General features: G+C 51.8%; 1 protein-coding gene across 1 annotated transcript in view; it reads right to left on the bottom strand.

The window, feature by feature from the left end:
• The window catches only part of LOC138301386 (E3 ubiquitin-protein ligase TRIM39-like), a 140,426-nt gene that overhangs the window by 114,508 nt on the left and 5,242 nt on the right, over window positions 1-20,676 (bottom strand). The window contains exon 2 of the mRNA XM_069241822.1: window positions 6,890-6,985. Coding sequence (XP_069097923.1) covers window positions 6,890-6,985 — 96 coding nt within the window. The remainder of the gene's footprint in view (window positions 1-6,889; window positions 6,986-20,676) is intronic.

The following is a 20,676-nucleotide window of genomic DNA, read 5'->3' on the forward strand; positions in this document are numbered from 1 at the left end:
ATGGTGTGTATAACACTCCAGGGGGAAGTGTACTGATGCGTTGGTGTGTATAACACTCCGGGTGAAGTGTACTGATGTGTTGGTGTATATAACACTCCGGGTGAAGTGTACTGATGTGTTGGTGTGTATAACACTCCGGGTGAAGTGTACTGATGTGTTGGTGTATATGCCACTGTAGTGTAAAGTGTACTGATGTGTCGGTGTGCATGCCACTGTAGTGTAAAGTGTACTGATGTGTTGCTGCATATGCCACTCCAGTGTAAAGTGTACTGATGTTTTGGTGTATAAGCCACTCCAATGTAAAGTGTACTGATGTGTTGGTGTATATGCCACTCTAGTGTAAAGTGTACTGATGTATTGGTGTGTATGCCACTCCAGTGTAAAGTGTACTGATGTGTTGGTGTGTATGCCACTCCAGTGTAAAGTGTACTGATGTGTTGGTGTATATGCCACTCTAGTGTAAAGTGTACTGATGTGTATGCCACTCCAGTGTAAAGTGTACTGATGTGTCAGTGTGTATGCCACTCCAGTGTAAAGTGTACTGATGTGTCGGTGTATATGCCAGTCTAGTGTAAAGTGTACTGATGTGTTGGTGTATATACCACTTAAGTGTACAGTGGACTGATGTGTTGGTGTATATGCCACTTAAGTATAAAGTGCACTGATGTGTTGGTGTATATAACACTCCAGGGTAAAATGTACCGATGTGTGGGTGCATATACAACTTAAGTGTAAAGTGTACTGATGTGTTGGTGTATATAGCACTTAAGTGTACAGTGGACTGATGTGTTGGTGTATATGCCACTCAAGTATAAAGTGCACATATGTGTTGGGGTATATAACACTCCAGGGTAAAGTGTACCGATGTGTGGGTGCATATACAACTTAAGTGTAAAGTGTACTGATGTGTTGGTGTATATGCCGCTCTAGTGTAAAGTGTACTGATGTGTTGGTGTATATGCTGCTCTAGTGTAAAGTGTACTGATGTGTTGGTGTATGGGCCACTCTAGTGTAAAGTATACTGATGTGTCAGTGTATATAACACTCCAATGTAAAGTGTACTGATGTGTTGGTGTATATAACACTCCAGTGTAAAGTGTACTGATTTGTTGGTGTATATACCACTGAAGTGTAAAGTGTACTGATGTGTTGGTGGGTATACCACTTAAGTGTAAAGTGTACTGATGTGTTGGAGTATATACCACTGAAGTGTAAAGTGTACTGATGTGTTGGTGGGTATACCACTTAAGTGTAAAGTGTACTGATGTGTTGGTGGGTATACCACTTAAGTGTAAAGTGTACTGATGTGTTGGTGTATCTGCCACTTAAATGTAAAGTGTACTGATGTGTTGGTGTATGTGCCACTCTAGGTTAAAATGTACTGATGTGTTGGTGTATAAGACAACGCCAGTGTAAAATATACTGATGCATTGGTTTATATAACATTTAAGTGTAAAGTGTACTGATGTGTTGGTGTATATAAGACTTAAGTTAAAGTGTACTGATGTGTTTGTGTATATAACACTTAAGTGTAAAGTGTACTGATGTGTTGGTGTATGTGCCACTCTAGTGTAAAGTGTACTGATGTGTTCTTGTATATAACAATTAAGTGTAAAGTGTACTGATGTGTTGGTGTATATGCAACACCAGTGTAAAATGCACTGGCATGGTTGCTGACTGGCCCTAACCATCTGCCACCTCCAGACAGCCAATATACAAACCCTGGGGGAGAGCACTGACTCTCTAGTTTGTAAGACAATGCCCTTCCTGGGTGGAGGAGCTAACACCCCCTCCCTCAGGAATGTGCACTGTCCTGGCAGTGAGATTCAAAGGGCTTACCACCATTCAAAATTGGCCCCAAGCCTGCTGCTTTGCTTCCCCTTTGCAAAACCCCACTTTTGGTGGAGCAAAGGCGGGAAACTTAACAAAGGGTAGGAGGAGTGGCCTCACCTAGCATGCACCACCCCTAAATACCCTCCAATTAGCCTAACTGCTCGACCAAGCTACCTCAAAAATTAGAGAATTAAGGGGCACATTTATACTCTATTTGCACCGGATTTGCATAATTTTTTATAACGCAAATCCAGTGCAAACTTAACTCCATATTTATATTTCGACGCTAGACCCGTCTAGTGTCAAAATATTGGAGTTAAGGTCATTTTATTTACAGTGAAAACCTACCTTGCATCAATAAGATGCAAGGGAGGCGTTCCCGGGCAAAAAATTACTCGAAGGCCTTAGCGCCTTATTTATCATCCTGTGCAACAATCACGCACGGGAGGAGGAGGGCCTTAAATAATGGCGCTAAGCTTGCTTAGCGCCATTGTTTACCGCCTGGGTCAGGGCAGGAGTTAGGGGACCTGTGGGCTAATTTCCATGGTCAGAGACCATGGAAGCAGCCCACAGGTGTCCTTCCCTGTCCGCAGGGACACCCCCACCCACCCCTACCCACACCTGGAGGACACCTAAGGATGGGGGGACCCATCCTAGGTAAGTCCAGGTAAGTCTTAATTTTTTTTTTGAAAAGTGCCATAAGGGGGCCTAACTTGCCTCCCCTACATGGCACTGTGCCCAATGGCCATGCCCAGGGGACTTTTGTCCCCTGGGCATGGCCATTGGGTAGGGGGGCATGACACCTGTCTTTACTATGACAGGAGTCATGTCCATAGGTGTTGTGCATCAAAAAATGACGCTAGTGAGGTTAGAGTCATTTTTTTCACTCTAAACTGACTAGCGCCATTCTTTGACGCACAGCCTCCTGTTTTCCCTATGCCTCCCCCACCCGGTTAGCATCATTTATTTTGACGCTAATCGGCCTTACTGCCGGCTAGCGCCATTCCTTAAATATAATGTCCGGCTGGCGTCCAGGAATGGTGCTAGCCAGCGGTAAATTTTTGACGCAAATCTGCGCTAACGCCGGTTTGCGTCAAAAACTATAAATCAGGGCCTAAGTGATCTAGTTTTTGCCTCTGGAAACCAACGTGTGGTTGCCTGGACCCCCTACACAGTGTACCTAATTTCTTGCACTACATAGAGGGCCAGTCTCCTGCATTCTGGACCAAGGAAGAGAATGTTCTGTAAAATTCTTCTGCTAGAAATGGGGTTTCTGGTTGGCAAAGGTATGCACCCTGTCCAAACAGGTACCACAATCCTAGTCAGGGTAATTCACTACACAATCTAAATTATCCTGTGCTCACCCTCTGGTAGCCTGGCACAGTGCAGTCAGGGTTAACATAAGAGGCAATGTGTAAAGTATTTGAGCAGTAATTACACAGTAAAACAGTGAAAACACCACAAAAACACTCAACAACAGTTTAGAAAAATAAAGTATGATTTTATTAATAAAACTAGACCAAAAACTATAAGAATCTTTTCAGTAGATGTTGAAGTATAAAGTTATATGGAATCGAAAATCAGAAGAGTGCTTAGAAGCAGTAGGCTTAAATGAGTTATTGGGTCACACTAGATGAGGATAAAGTCAAGAGCCCACAAGGGAGCACGGACCGGCAGCAGGGACCTCCTTGGGTCCCTGGAACAAAAGTACCTTGCGCTGGGCGATTTTGATGCTACGAGGCTCCACAGATCACGCTGTGGATGAGATGCATAGGGGTCTCCCACTTAGCTGCAGTGGTATGCTAAGTCACTACACGCAACTGTGAGAGTGCGCAGGTTCCGACCAACACTGCGCAGAGATATGCTGAATTCGATGAGGAAGTGTGAGTTCAGGAGTTCGAGCATCTTAAGCCCTTACTTCCAAGGGTCCAAGGCTGAGATGGCACCACTCTGAAGGGCTGACTCCCAAAGTGTAGCGATCAGGTGCAGGTGGTTCAAGTCTCTGATATCCCTGAGACGTGGTAACAGGAAGCAAGCCAGCAAGCCCTTGGAGTCACTCTGCGTTCAAGTAATGCGAGTCCAGTCCATCTCACCCAGTTAGTTGAACAGCAGGCAGCAGGGTGGCTAAGCATGGCAAGAGCACCACAAGACAGAGTTCTGCAAAGCAGTGGTCCGACAGCGCATCAGTCCTTTTAACAGCAGAACAGCTCTTCTTCTTGATAGAGTGGCCACAGGTCCAGAAGTGTACTGTCTTGGTAGGGTCAGAGAGTACTGATACCCCAATGTGCCTTTGAAGTGGGGGAGACTTCAAAGAGTGGTCCTTGAAGTGCACAACTATCCTTTCAACCCTCCTTGTCTCTAAATAAGCTATGGGGGGCAAACCAGTGCTTTGTGTGGGGCCAGCACACTACCTATCGAAGTGCAAATATCAGCTCCTCCCTTCCCTCTTGCTCAGGAAGATCATCAGAATGCAGATGTATGTAGATGGGTACTCAGATGCACCTAGCCTTCCTTTGTTTGTGGCTGTCTTGAGGGAATGCCCAAAGTGTAGCTGCCACCAACCTCAGACATTTATTGATGACATGCTACAAGACACACACTGCTATAAGTGCAAAGAAATGTCCTCTTTCTAAAAGTGGTATTTCTAAAACTGTATTGTTAAAGGATAAGGAGAACTTATCAGTACCCTTCCAAAGATATGAAACATGATATTGTTACTCCTTTCTAACCAGGAATTACAACTTAAAAGTGTACTAAGGAATGCCCAATGTTAACGTAAGAGGTGAACATGCCTTACACTAGTAAAAAACAAACGTAGCTGTTTGTCACTACCAGGACATGTAAACCATAAAGGTATATGTCCCAACTTTTACTTAGCACCCTGCCCTTCTGGGTGACCTATGTGTTAGAAAAGGGGAGTTTTAAGCTTTGATAAATAGTTTTAAATGCCAGGTCAAAGTAGCAGTCAACTGCACACGGAAGCCTGCAGTGTCAGGCCTAAGACATGATTAAAGGGCTACTTATGTGGGTGGCACAATCAGTGCTGCAAGTCGACTAGTAGCATTTAATTTTTTAATTTACAGGCCCAGAACACATGGAGTACACTTTACTAGGGATGTATAGGTAAATAAATTATGCCAACTGGGGATGAACCAATGATACCATATTTAGGGGGGAGAGACTGCACTTTAGCACTATTTAGCAGTGGGAAAGTGCACAGCAAATACAAGATCAGAAAAATGGAGAAAGGCAGGCAAAAATCTGGGGGAAGACCACCCTAAAGCTGTCAGGTCTAACAAATTCAAAGAAGGCTGTGTGCTCAAAATTAGGGTCTGCATGACAGCCAGCCTCTCAGACGTGAAAGGACATGATCTGACGTCTGTACTACTTGTTGGAAGAGCTTACAGTCTGCCTAGCACCTAAAAACCTGTCTGCCTGTTGAGAGAGGGGAGGAGGGTGTCAGGTGCCGAAGGAGAAGAAACTGTCCAGGAGTGAAGCCAAGTGTGTTTCCAGCATAAAGAACACCAGAGAAAGCTGACTGACAGAGCAAAGCCTGACATGAACGTTAATGTAGCGGGTCTGTACTGTGGAACACCATTCAAGTGAGAATAAACATCATGTTGTCAGTGCCCTGATATGCGCATGGAAACCTGAAATCAGAACTGCCCTAAAAGAACCGTCATCAACGATACGAAATGACTGATCCAGGCTCAAAGGTCAAAGCTGCCAAAGAAGACGATCTGCTGAAGACCCGACCATGACGATGCAACTGTTGTGACTAAGCACGTGCAACCTGCCTCGGAGGCTGCAACCTTCAAAGGCGAGGGTCGCTGTGCAGGCCTGCTGCACTGATCCCAACAAAAGAATACAAAAAAGTGATGAGTGGAAAGCAACCCAGGACCAATTTTGCCCCAGTGTGGGCTCATCAGCCAGGAGTAACTTGTTCCAGTGACAGAGCACAAGACCCTTATTTGAGCATACTCATCCCAACCAGGGCGACACACTTGAGTATATAAAAAAGTGATGGATGGAATGCTTGAATTAATCTCAGCCACTGGCATTCACTCAGCCACATCCCAATCCATCATTATTTTACACACCATGCCACCTCAGTTTGGGCTCCACCATATGGAAATTGGTCTCCACCCTGCTCTAGTGAGAAGCCCCCAGCTGGCAAGACAGGTCCTCCCTGAACCGGAACACAAGCAACCTATGAAAGAGCTCATCACCCAGGTACAGCTTGGTTCCAGTGACACAGTGTGCATGGGACCTATGTACACAGAGCCCTAATGCCTACAAAAAATCAGCCAAAATCAGGGAGTGACGGCAAAGAGTTTGAGGGAGTACCACCCCACGGATGTCAGTTCTAACTTCTGCCTTTTTTAGAGCCTGAGGAAGGGCCATGTGCTCCTAGGGCATTCTGTTCAGCTGTAGCTGTGCCTTTTACCTCTAAGACATGCACACAGATGCATATATGCATTGATAAACTCATAGATGCATAATGTCATAACCAAACCCACACATGCACACTCTCACAGACGCACATACATGCACACAGATGCATATATGCATTGATAAACTCATAGATGGATAATGTCAGACCATACATGACCACACCCACAAACTCACACGAATGCACACATCCAGCACACACACACCCACTACAAACAGAGATACATACACATGCAAACGCTCCCAGATGACTCCAGAACACACACACACACACACACCCACACACGCACACTCACAAGAACAAGATACCACACCATGATATAAACACTAACACAGACCATGTAAGTCTGTGCGTACTACCCTAAAAGTCTACACAGTACTTTTTTTATTTTTTTTATTTTAGGAAGTATCTTGGGTCGATTTTACTCCCTATACCCAATGGAGTGACTCCAACCAGAATATTTACGCGCCACCTGCTGGGGGCCACGACCTGGTGTATCCAGTGACTCGTGGACTTCTGTGCATCTCAGACTTTGACAGGTCACTCACAGCACAAGCACAGATATTTACAGACAAGTACACATCACTCTCTGCTGCCACTCACCTTCGTGGCTTTATATTGTTCCTCTTCCTTGACTTTAGACTTCAGCTTATATTCCTCCTCTTTCCTCAGAGAACGCAGCCACTCTTGAAGTTTTACCTGCAGAGATGAGAGTGCAAGAAATAAGTGTAGCTCAGTAGAGTGTGGTGTTACTTCCAAAGATGGAATCAGTAAGGAACCAACAACAAAGGCTCAGACGGTCACACATCAATATTTTAAATATGGACCAAATGTGATCCTATTACAAGTACCAGTCATACATATCACGATTGTAAGTACTGGCTCCAAGTATTAGACAAGGACACAGTCTAAGGTGTCACCTGCCCTGACCCGGAAGGACCTGGGGCCAGAATTCCTACTCCAGCTAAACCAGCATCACCACTGACACTTACTTCTACTTGAAGACACTGTGCAGCACTTTATGAGAAACCCCTTGGCCCCCACCAGGGCCACGTGGATACTTCACAACGATCACTGTAAGGAGGCGGAAAGGGTGGTAAACACAGCCAGGGGTTGCCACAGAAAGTTTGGGAAAATGTGGGAAAATAAGAGAGAACACTACAGTCTTATATAAGAAACCGCTGCGTCCCAGAGACCTTCTCTGGTGGGACCCATTGGCCACATCATCACACCAGACCTCAAACATATTGCCGCCCTCGGGTCCCCCCCACCGCTGACAAGCAGATGGAATGTACTGAACTTATCAGAGGTACTGTCTGATGGTGGTCGGTACTCACCCATCGCCTCCAGCCTAGGGGGACTCCAATCAGCTGCTAAGGGATACAGTGATGTACCATTCATGATGGGACCTTGAGTGTTGTTATATAATAATACAACTGAATTTTTTATTTAAAAATAAATGATGTCCAGATTGTAAGTTCAGGCCTCACACACCCATATTGGTCTAGAAAATATTATGTCCAGATCCCCTTAACAGCAAGAATATAGGAGCCAGTCCCATGCATGTCTACCACAGAGAATAGACACCCAAAGTGAGAGAACAGGCACAAGCCTCACACAGGGTCTGTGACAGAGAACAGACAGTCACTGCGTGAGAGCAGGCACCAGCATCACACAGGGTTTGTGACAAAGAACAGACAGTCACAGGGAGAGAGCAGGCACTGGCCTCACACAGGGTCTGTGACAGAGAACAGACAGTCACTGCGGGAGAGCAGGCACCAGCCTCACACAGGGTCTGTGACAGAGAACAGACAGTCACAGCGAGAGAACAGGTCCCAGCCTCAAAGAGGGTCTGTGACAGAGAACAGACAGTCACAGCGAGAGAGCAAGCACCAGCCTCACACAGGGTCTGTGACAGAGAACAGACAGTCACAGCAAGAGAGCAGGCACCAGCCTCACACAGGGTCTGTGACATAGAACAGGCACTCACAGCGAGAGAGCAGGTACCAGTGTCACACAGGGTCTGTGACAGAGAACAGAAAGGCACAGCGAGAGAGCAGGCACAGGCCTCACACAGGGTCTGTGACAGAGAACGGACAGTCACAGCGAGAGAGCAGGCACCTGCCTCAGAAAGGGTCTGTGACAGAGAACAGACAGTCACAGAGAGAGAGCAGGCACCAGCCTCACACAGGGTCTGTGACAGAGAACAGACGGTCACAGCGAGAGAGCAGGCACCAGCGTCACACAGGGTCTGTGAAAGAGAACAGACAATCATAGGGAGAGAGCAGGCACCGGCCTCACACAGGGTCTTTGACAGAGAAAAGACAGGCACAAGGAGAGAGCAGGCACCGGCCTCACACAGGGTCTGTGGCAGAGAACAGACAGTCACAGCGAGAGAGCAGGCACCAGCCTCACACAGGGTCTGTGACAGAGAACAGACAGTCACCGCAAGAGAGCAGGCACCAGCCTCACACAGGGTCTATGACAGAGATCAGGCAGTCACAGGGAGAGAGCAGGCACCGGCCTCACACAGGGTCTGTGGCAGAGAACAGACAGTCACAGGGAGAGAGCAGGCACCAGCCTCACACAGGGTCTGTGACAGAGAGGTACAGGCACAAGGAGAGAGCAGGCACCAGCCTCACACAGGGTCTGTGACAGAGAGCAGACAGTCACAGGGAGAGAGCAGGCACCAGCCTCACACAGGGTCTGTGACAGAGAACAGACAGTCACTGCGAGAGAGCAGGCACCAGCCTCACACAGGGTCTGTGACAGAGAACAGACAGTCACAGGGAGAGAGCAGGCATCTGCCTCTCACAGGGTCTGTGACAGAGAACAGACAGTCACAGGGAGAGCAGGCACCAGCCTCACACAGGGTCTGTGACAAAGAACAGACAGGTACAGGGAGAGAGCAGGCACCAGCCTCACACGGGGTGTGAGACAGAGAACAGACAGGCACAGCAAGAGAGCAGGCACCAGCCTCACACAGGGTCTGTGACAGAGAACAGTCACACAGGGTCTGTGACAGAGAAGAGACAGGCACAAGCAGAGAGCAGGCACCAGTCTCACACAGGGTCTGTGACAGAGAACAGACAGGCACAACAAGAGAGCAGGTATCGGCTTCAGTCTGTGACAGAGAACAGACAGGCACATGGAGAGAGCAGGCACTGGCCTCACACAGGGTCTGTGACAGAAAACAGACAGGCACAGCAAAAGAGCAGGCACCAGCCTCACACAGGGTCTGTGACAGAGAACAGACAGTCACAGCGAGAGAACAGGTCCCAGCCTCAAAGAGGGTCTGTGACAGAGAACAGACAGTCACAGCGAGAGAGCAAGAACCAGCCTCACACAGGGTCTGTGACAGAGAACAGACAGTCACAGCAAGAGAGCAGGCACCAGCCTCACACAGGGTCTGTGACATAGAACAGGCACTCAAAGCGAGAGAGCAGGCACCAGTGTCACACAGGGTCTGTGACAGAGAACAGAAAGGCACAGCGAGAGAGCAGGCACAGGCCTCACACAGGGTCTGTGACAGAGAACGGACAGTCACAGCGAGAGAGCAGGCACCTGCCTCAGAAAGGGTCTGTGACAGAGAACAGACAGTCACAGAGAGAGAGCAGGCACCAGCCTCACACAGGGTCTGTGACAGAGAACAGACAGTCACAGCGAGAGAGCAGGCACCAGCGTCACACAGGGTCTGTGACAGAGAACAGACAATCACAGGGAGAGAGCAGGCACCGGCCTCACACAGGGTCTGTGACAGAGAAAAGACAGGCACAAGGAGAGAGCAGGCACCGGCCTCACACAGGGTCTGTGGCAGAGAACAGACAGTCACAGCGAGAGAGCAGGCACCAGCCTCACACAGGGTCTGTGACAGAGAACAGACAGTCACCGCAAGAGAGCAGGCACCAGCCTCACACAGGGTCTATGACAGAGAACAGGCAGTCACAGGGAGAGAGCAGGCACCGGCCTCACACAGGGTCTGTGGCAGAGAACAGACAGTCACAGGGAGAGAGCAGGCACCAGCCTCACACAGAGTCTGTGACAGAGAGGTACAGGCACAAGGAGAGAGCAGGCACCAGCCTCACACAGGGTCTGTGACAGAGAGCAGACAGTCACAGGGAGAGAGCAGGCACCAGCCTCACACAGGGTCTGTGACAGAGAACAGACAGTCACTGAGAGAGAGCAGGCACCAGCCTCACACAGGGTCTGTGACAGAGAACAGACAGTCACAGGGAGAGAGCAGGCATCTGCCTCTCACAGGGTCTGTGACAGAGAACAGACAGTCACAGGGAGAGCAGGCACCAGCCTCACACAGGGTCTGTGACAAAGAAGAGACAGGTACAGGGAGAGAGCAGGCACCAGCCGCACACGGGGTGTGAGACAGAGAACAGACAGGCACAGCAAGAGAGCAGGCACCAGCCTCACACAGGGTCTGTGACAGAGAACAGTCACACAGGGTCTGTGACAGAGAAGAGACAGGCACAAGCAGAGAGCAGGCACCAGTCTCACACAGGGTCTGTGACAGAGAACAGACAGGCACAACAAGAGAGCAGGTATCGGCTTCAGTCTGTGACAGAGAACAGACAGGCACATGGAGAGAGCAGGCACTGGCCTCACACAGGGTCTGTGACAGAAAACAGACAGGCACAGCAAAAGAGCAGGCACCAGCCTCACACAGGGTCTGTGACAGAGAAAAGACAGTCACAGGGAGAGCAGGCACCAGCCTCACGCAGGGTCTGTGACAGAGAACAGACAGTCACAGGGAGAGAGCAGGCATCAGCCTCACACAGGGTCTGTGACAGAGAACAGACAGTCACAGGGAGAGCAGGCACCAGCCTCACACAGGGTCTGTGACAAAGAACAGACAGGCACAGAGAGAGAGCAGGCACCGGCCTCACACTGGGTGTGAGACAGAGAACAGACAGGCACAGCAAGAGAGCAGGAACCAGCCTCACACAGGGTCTGTGACAGAGAACAGTCACACAGGGTCTGTGACAGAGAAGAGACAGGCACAAGGAGAGAGAAGGCACCAGCCTCACACAGGGTCTGTGACAGAGAGCAGACAGTCACAGGGAGAGAGCAGGCACCAGCCTCACACAGGGTCTGTGACAGAGAATAGACAGTCACAGGGAGAGCAGGCACCAGCCTCACACAGGGTCTGTGACAAAGAACATACAGGCACAGGGAGAGAGCAGGCACTGGCCTCACACAGGGTGTGAGACAGAGAACAGACAGGCACAGCAAGAGAGCAGGCACCAGCCTCACACAGGGTCTGTGACAGAAAACAGTCACACAGGGTCTGTGACAGAGAAGAGACAGGCACAAGGAGAGAGAAGGCACCAGCCTCACATAGGGTCTGTGACAGAGAGCAGACAGTCACAGGGAGAAAGCAGGCACCAGCCTCACACAGGGTCTGTGACAGAGAACAGACAGTCACTGCGAGAGAGCAGGCACCAGCCTCACACAGGGTCTGTGACAGAGAACAGACAGTCACAGGGAGAGAGCAGGCATCAGCCTCACACAGGGTCTGTGACAGAGAACAGACAGTCACAGGGAGAGCAGGCACCAGTCTCACACAGGGTCTGTGACAAAGAACAGACAGACACAGGGAGAGAGCAGGTACCGACCTCACACAGGGTCTGTGACAGAGAACAGACAGTCACAGAGAGAGAGCAGGCATCTGCCTCACACAGGGTCTGTGACAGAGAACAGACAGTCACAGGGAGAGCAGGCACCAGCCTCACACAGGGTCTGTGACAGAGAACAGACAGGCACAGCAAGAGAGCAGGCACCAGCCTCACACAGGGTCTGTGACAGAAAACAGTCACACAGGGTCTGTGACAGAGAAGAGACAGGCACAAGGAGAGCGAAGGCACCAGCCTCACATAGGGTCTGTGACAGAGAGCAGACAGTCACAGGGAGAAAGCAGGCACCAGCCTCACACAGGGTCTGTGACAGAGAACAGACAGTCACTGCGAGAGAGCAGGCACCAGCCTCACACAGGGTCTGTGACAGAGAACAGACAGTCACAGGGAGAGAGCAGGCATCAGCCTCACACAGGGTCTGTGACAGAGAACAGACAGTCACAGGGAGAGCAGGCACCAGTCTCACACAGGGTCGGTGACAAAGAACAGACAGACACAGGGAGAGAGCAGGTACCGGCCTCACACAGGGTCTGTGACAGAGAACAGACAGTCACAGAGAGAGAGCAGGCATCTGCCTCACACAGGGTCTGTGACAGAGAACAGACAGTCACAGGGAGAGCAGGCACCAGCCTCACACAGGGTCTGTGACAGAGAAGAGACAGGCACAAGGAGAGAGGAGGCACCAGCCTCACACAGGGTCTGTGACAGAGAACAGACAGTCACAGGGAGAGCAGGCACCAGCCTCACACAGGGTCTGTGACAAAGAACAGACAGGCACAGGGAGAGAGCAGGCACCGGCCTCACACGGGGTGTGAGACAGAGAACAGACAGGCACAGCAAGAAAGCAGGCACAAGCCTCACACAGGGTCTGTGACAGAGAACAGACAGTCACAGGGAGAGAGCAGGCACCAGCCTCACATAGGGTCTGTGACAGAGAACAGACAGTCACAGGGAGAGAGCAGGCACCAGCCTCACAGAGGGTCTGTGACAGAGAACAGACAGTCAGAGAGAGAGAGCAGGCACAGGGTCTGTGACAGAGAACAGACAGTCAGAGAGAGAGAGCAGTCACCAGCCTCACACAGGGTCTGTGACAGAGAACAGACAGGCACAAGGAGAGAGCAGGCACCGGCCTCACACAGGGTCTGTGACAGAGAACAGGCAGGCATAACAGGAAAGGAGGCACCGGCCTCACACAGGGTCTGTGAACAGTCACAGCGAGAGAGCAGGCACTGGCCTCACACAGGGTCTGTGACAGAGAACAGACAGACACAGGGAGAGAGCAGGTACCGACCTCACACAGGGTCTGTGACAGAGAACAGACAGTCACAGAGAGAGAGCAGGCATCTGCCTCACACAGGGTCTGTGACAGAGAACAGACAGTCACAGGGAGAGCAGGCACCAGCCTCACACAGGGTCTGTGACAGAGAACAGACAGGCACAGCAAGAGAGCAGGCACCAGCCTCACACAGGGTCTGTGACAGAAAACAGTCACACAGGGTCTGTGACAGAGAAGAGACAGGCACAAGGAGAGCGAAGGCACCAGCCTCACATAGGGTCTGTGACAGAGAGCAGACAGTCACAGGGAGAAAGCAGGCACCAGCCTCACACAGGGTCTGTGACAGAGAACAGACAGTCACTGCGAGAGAGCAGGCACCAGCCTCACACAGGGTCTGTGACAGAGAACAGACAGTCACAGGGAGAGAGCAGGCATCAGCCTCACACAGGGTCTGTGACAGAGAACAGACAGTCACAGGGAGAGCAGGCACCAGTCTCACACAGGGTCGGTGACAAAGAACAGACAGACACAGGGAGAGAGCAGGTACCGGCCTCACACAGGGTCTGTGACAGAGAACAGACAGTCACAGAGAGAGAGCAGGCATCTGCCTCACACAGGGTCTGTGACAGAGAACAGACAGTCACAGGGAGAGCAGGCACCAGCCTCACACAGGGTCTGTGACAGAGAAGAGACAGGCACAAGGAGAGAGGAGGCACCAGCCTCACACAGGGTCTGTGACAGAGAACAGACAGTCACAGGGAGAGCAGGCACCAGCCTCACACAGGGTCTGTGACAAAGAACAGACAGGCACAGGGAGAGAGCAGGCACCGGCCTCACACGGGGTGTGAGACAGAGAACAGACAGGCACAGCAAGAAAGCAGGCACAAGCCTCACACAGGGTCTGTGACAGAGAACAGACAGTCACAGGGAGAGAGCAGGCACCAGCCTCACATAGGGTCTGTGACAGAGAACAGACAGTCACAGGGAGAGAGCAGGCACCAGCCTCACAGAGGGTCTGTGACAGAGAACAGACAGTCAGAGAGAGAGAGCAGGCACAGGGTCTGTGACAGAGAACAGACAGTCAGAGAGAGAGAGCAGTCACCAGCCTCACACAGGGTCTGTGACAGAGAACAGACAGGCACAAGGAGAGAGCAGGCACCGGCCTCACACAGGGTCTGTGACAGAGAACAGGCAGGCATAACAGGAAAGGAGGCACCGGCCTCACACAGGGTCTGTGAACAGTCACAGCGAGAGAGCAGGCACTGGCCTCACACAGGGTCTGTGACAGAGAACAGACAGTCACAGGGAGAGAGCAGGCATCAGCCTCACACAGGGTCTGTGAAAGAGAACAGACAGTCACAGGGAGAGCAGGCACCAGCCTCACACAGGGTCTGTGACAAAGAGCAGACAGGCACAGGGAGAGAGCAGGCACCGGCCTCACACGGGGTGTGAGACAGAGAACAGACAGGCACAGCAAGAGAGCAGGAACCAGCCTCACACAGGGTCTGTGACAGAGAACAGTCACACAGGGTCTGTGACAGAGAAGAGACAGGCACAAGGAGAGAGAAGGCACCAGCCTCACACAGGGTCTGTGACAGAGAGCAGACAGTCACAGGGAGAGAGCAGGCACCAGCCACACACAGGGTCTGTGACAGAGAACAGACAGTCACAGGGAGAGCAGGCACCAGCCTCACACAGGGTCTGTGACAAAGAACATACAGGCACAGGGAGAGAGCAGGCACCGGCCTCACACAGGGTGTGAGACAGAGAACAGACAGGCACAGCAAGAGAGCAGGCACCAGCCTCACACAGGGTCTGTGACAGAAAACAGTCACACAGGGTCTGTGACAGAGAAGAGACAGGCACAAGGAGAGAGAAGGCACCAGCCTCACACAGGGTCTGTGACAGAGAGCAGACAGTCACAGGGAGAAAGCAGGCACCAGCCTCACACAGGGTCTGTGACAGAGAACAGACAGTCACTGCGAGAGAGCAGGCACCAGCCTCACACAGGGTCTGTGACAGAGAACAGACAGTCACAGGGAGAGAGCAGGCATCAGCCTCACACAGGGTCTGTGACAGAGAACAGACAGTCACAGGGAGAGCAGGCACCAGCCTCACACAGGGTCTGTGACAAAGAACAGACAGACACAGGGAGAGAGCAGGCACCGGCCTCACACAGGGTCTGTGACAGAGAACAGACAGTCACAGAGAGAGAGCAGGCATCTGCCTCACACAGGGTCTGTGACAGAGAACAGACAGTCACAGGGAGAGCAGGCACCAGCCTCACACAGGGTCTGTGACAGAGAAGAGACAGGCACAAGGAGAGAGCAGGCACCAGCCTCACACAGGGTCTGTGACAGAGAACAGACAGTCACAGGGAGAGCAGGCACCAGCCTCACACAGGGTCTGTGACAAAGAACAGACAGGCACAGGGAGAGAGCAGGCACCGGCCTCACACAGGGTGTGAGACAGAGAACAGACAGGCACAGCAAGAAAGCAGGCACAAGCCTCACACGGTCTGTGACAGAGAACAGACAGTCACAGGGAGAGAGCAGGCACCAGCCTCACATAGGGTCTGTGACAGAGAACAGACAGTCACAGGGAGAGAGCAGGCACCAGCCTCACAGAGGGTCTGTGACAGAGAACAGACAGTCAGAGAGAGAGAGCAGGCACAGGGTCTGTGACAGAGAACAGACAGTCAGAGAGAGAGAGCAGGCACCAGCCTCACACAGGGTCTGTGACAGAGAACAGACAGGCACAAGGAGAGAGCAGGCACCGGCCTCACACAGGGTCTGTGACAGAGAACAGGCAGGCATAACAGGAAAGGAGGCACCGGCCTCACACAGGGTCTGTGACAGAGAACAGACAGTCACAGCGAGAGAGCAGGCACTGGCCTCACACAGGGTCTGTGACAGAGAACAGACAGTCACAGCGAGAGAGCAGGCACCGGCCTCACACAGGGTCTGTGACAGAGAACAGGCAGGCATAACAGGAAAGCAGGCACCGGCCTCACACAGGGTCTGTGACAGAGAACAGACAGTCACAGCGAGAGAGCAGGCACTGGCCTCACACAGGGTCTGTGACAGAGAACAGACAGTCACAGCGAGAGAGCAGGCACCGGCCTCACACAGGGTCTGTGACAGAGAACAGACAGTCACAGTGAGAGAGCAAGCACCGACCTCACACAGGGTCTGTGACAGAGAACAGACAGGGAGAGAGCAGGCACCGGCCTCACACAGGGTCTGTGACAGAGAACAGACAGTCACAGTGAGAGAGCAGGCACCGGCTGTGAGAAAGTAGCCTCTTTCTAGCCTTGTTACCCTCACTTTTGGCCTGTTTGTGAGTATATGTCAGGGTGTTTTTACTGTCCCACTGGGATCCTGCTAGCCAGGGCCCAGTGCTCATAGTGAAAACCCTATGTTTTCAGTATGTTTGTTATGTGTCACTGGGACCCTGCTAGCCAGGACCCCAGTGCTCATAAGTTTGTGGCCTATATGTATGTGTTCCCTGTGTGATGCCTAACTGTCTCACTGAGGCTCTGCTAACCAGAACCTCAGTGGTTATGCTCTCTCTGCTTTACAAATTGTCACTAACAGGCTAGTGACCAATTTCACCAATTCATATTGGCATACTGGAACACCCATATAATTCCCTAGTATATGGTACTGAGGTACCCAGGGTATTGGGGTTCCAGGAGATCCCTATGGGCTGCAGCATTTCTTTTGCCACCCATAGGGAGATCTGACAATTCTTACACAGGCCTGCCAATGCAGCCTGAGTGAAATAACGTCCACGTTATTTCACAGCCATTTACCACTGCACTTAAGTAACTTATAAGTCACCTATATGTCTAACCTTCACCTGGTGAAGGTTGGGTGCAAAGTTACTTAGGCCCTGATTCTAACCTTGGCGGACGGCGGAGGCCGTCCGCCAAGGTTCCGCCGCCAAATGACCGCACCGCGGTCACAAGACCGCGGCGGCCATTCTAACATTTCCTCTGGGCCGGCGGGCGCTCTCCAAAAGAGCGCCCGCCGGCCCAGAGGAAATGCCCCTGCAACGAGGACGCCGGCTCAGAATTGAGCCGGCGTAGTTGCAGGGGTGCGACGGGTGCAGTGTGCACCCGTCGCGTATTTCAGTGTCTGCATGGCAGACACTGAAATACTTTGCGGGGCCCTCTTATGGGGGCCCCTGCAGTGCCCATGCCATGGGCATGGGCACTGCAGGGGCCCCCAGGGGCCCCGCGGCACCCCCTACCGCCATCCTGTTCCTGGCGGGAGACCCGCCAGGAACAGGATGGCGGTAGGGGGTGTCAGAATCCCCATGGCTGCGGAGCGCGCTCCGCAGCCATGGAGGATTCCCCCGAGCAGCGGAAAGTCGGCGGGATACCGCCGACTTTCCGCTTCTGACCGCGGCTGAACCGCCGCGGTCAGAATGCTCGTGGGAGCACCGCCAGCCTGTTGGCGGTGCTCCCGTGGTCGGTGGCCCTGGCGGCCACCGGCCGCCAGGGTCAGAATGACCCCCTTAGTGTGTGGGCACCCTGGCACTAGCCAAGGTGCCCCCACATCGTTCACGGCAAATTTCCCGGACTTTGTGAGTGCGGGGACACCATTTCATGCGTGCATTATACATAGGTCACTACCTATGTATAGCGTCACAATGGTAACTCCGAACATGGCATGTAACATGTCTAAGATCATGGAATTGTCACCCCAATGTCGTTCTGGCATTGGGGAGACAATTCCATGATCCCCCGGGTCTCTAACACAGAACCCGGGTACTGCCAAACTGCCTTTTCAGGGTTTGCACTGCAGCTGCTGCTGCTGCCAACCCCTCAGACAGGTTTCTGCCCCTCTGGGGTCCAGGCAGCCCTGGCCCAGAAAGGCAGAACAAAGGATTTCCTCTGAGAGAGGGTGTGACACCCTCTCCCTTTGGAAATAGGTGTGATGGCTTGGGAGGAGTAGCATCCCCCAGCCTCTGGAAATGCTTTGATGGGCACAGATGCTTCCCATCTCTGCATAAGCCAGTCTACACCGGTTTAGGGATCCCCCAGCCCTGCTTTGGCGCAAAACTGGACAAAGGAAAGGGGAGTGACCACTCCCCTGACCTGCACCTCCCAGGGGAGGTGCCCAGAGCTCCTCCAGTGTGCCCCAGACCTCTGCCATCTTGGAAACAGAGGTGTTGCTGGAACACTGGACTGCTCTGAGTGGCCAGTGCCATCAGGTGACGTCAGAGACTCCTTCTGATAGGCTCTTACCTTTCTTATTAGCCTATCCTCCTTCCTAGGTAGCCAAACCTCCTTTTCTGGCTATTTAGGGTCTCTGCTTTGGGGAATTCTTCAGATACCGAATGCAAGAGCTCATCAGAGTTCCTCTGCAGCTCCCTCTTCACCTTCTGCCAAAGGATCGACCGCTGACTGCTCAAGACGCCTGCAAAACCGCAACAAAGTAGCAAAGACGACTACTGCAACCTTGTATCGCTTCATCCTGCCGGCTTTCTCGCCTGTTTCCTGGTGGTGCATGCTCTGAGGGTAGCCTGCCTCCTTTCTGAACCAGGAGCTCTGAAGAAATTTCCAGTGGGTCGACGGAATCTTCCGCCTGCAACCACAGGCAACAAAAGACTGCATCACCGGTCCTCTGGGTCCCCTCTCAGCACAATGAGCGTGGTCCCTGGAACTCAGCAACTCTGTCCAAGTGACTCCCACAGTCCAGTGACTCTTCAGTCCAAGTTTGGTGGAGGTAAGTCCTTGCCTCCCCACGCTATACTGCATTGCTGGGTACCGCATGATTTGCAGCTGCTCCGGCTCCTGTGCACTCTTCCAGGATTTCCTTTGTGCACAGCCAAGCCAGGGTCCCCGACACTCGAACCTTCAGTGCACAACCTTCTGAGTTGTCCTCCGGCGTCGTGGGACTCCCTTTTCTGACTTCGGGTGGACTCCGGTTCACTCCTCTTCTAAGTGCCTGATGCGGTACTTCTGCGGGTGCTGCCTGCTTCTGTGAGGGCTCCCTGACTTGCTGGGCGCCCCTTCTGTATCCTCTTCCAAGTGGCGACATCCTGGTCCCTCCTGGGCCACAGCAGCATCCAAAAACCGTAACCCGGACTCTTGCAGCTAGCAAGGCTTTTTTGCGGTCTTTCTGCGTGGGAACACCTCTGCAAGCTTCTTCACAGCGTGGGACATCCATTCTCCAAAGGGGAAGTTCCTAGTCCTCTTCGTTCTTGCAGAACACAAAGCTTCTTCCATCCGGTGGCAGCTTCTTTGCACCCTCAGCTGGCATTTCCTGGGCATCTGCCCACTCTTGACACTGTTGCGACTCTTGGACTTGGTCCCCTTGTCTTACAGGTACGGAAATCCACTATTGTTGCATTGCTGGTGTTGGTTTTCCTTGCAGAATCCCCCTATCACCACTTCTGTGCTCTCTGGGGGTTGTAGGTGCACTTTACACCTACCTTACAGGGTCTTGGGGTGGGCTGTTTTTCTAACCCTCACTGTTTTCTTACAGCCCCAGCGACCCTCTACAAGCTCACATAGGTTTGGGGTCCATTCGTGGTTCGCATTCCACTTTTGGAGTATATGGTTTGTGTTTCCCCTATACCTATGTGCTCCTATTGCAATCCACTGTAACTTTACACTGCTTGCATTACTTCCTTTTGCTATTACTGCATATTTTTGGTATTGTGTACATATATCTTGTGTATATTTGGCATCCTCATACTGAGGGTACTCACTGAGATACTTTTGGCATATTGTCATAAAAATAAAGTACTTTTATTTTTAGTATATCTGTGTATTGTGTTTTCTTATGATATTGTGCATATGACACCAGTGGTATAGTAGGAGCTTTGCATGTCTCCTAGTTCAGCCTAAGCTGCTCTGCTGTAGCTACCTTCTATCAGCCTAAGCTGCTCGAAACACCTCTTCTACACTAATAAGGGATAACTGGACCTGGTACAGAGTGTAAGTACCCCTTGGTACCCACTAAAAGCCAGGCCAGCCTCCTACACCGGCCTCACACCGGGTCTGTGACAGAGTGAGAGAGCAGGCACCAGCCTCACACAGGGTCTGTGACAGAGAACAGACAGGCACAGTGAGAGAGCAGGCACCGGCCTCACACAGGGTCTATGACAGAGAACAGACAGGAACAGCGAGAGAGCAGGCACCGGCCTCAGAAAGGGTCTGTGGCAGAGAACAGACAGACACAGGGAGAGAGCAGGCACCGGCCTAACACAGGGTCGGTGACAGAGAACAGACAGTCACAGGGAGAGAGCAGGCACCGGCCTAACACAGGGTCGGTGACAGAGAACAGACAGTCACAGGGAGAGAGCAGGCACCGGCCTCAGAAAGTGTTTGTGACTTAGAACAGATAGGCACAGCGAGAGAGCAGGCACCAGCCTCACACAGGGTCTGTGACAGAGAACAGATAGATACAGGGAGAAAGCAGGCACCGGCCTCACACGGGGTGTGTGACAGAGAA

This window comes from Pleurodeles waltl, chromosome 6, assembly GCF_031143425.1.
Source record: "Pleurodeles waltl isolate 20211129_DDA chromosome 6, aPleWal1.hap1.20221129, whole genome shotgun sequence".
NCBI classification, from domain to species: Eukaryota; Metazoa; Chordata; class Amphibia; order Caudata; family Salamandridae; genus Pleurodeles; species Pleurodeles waltl.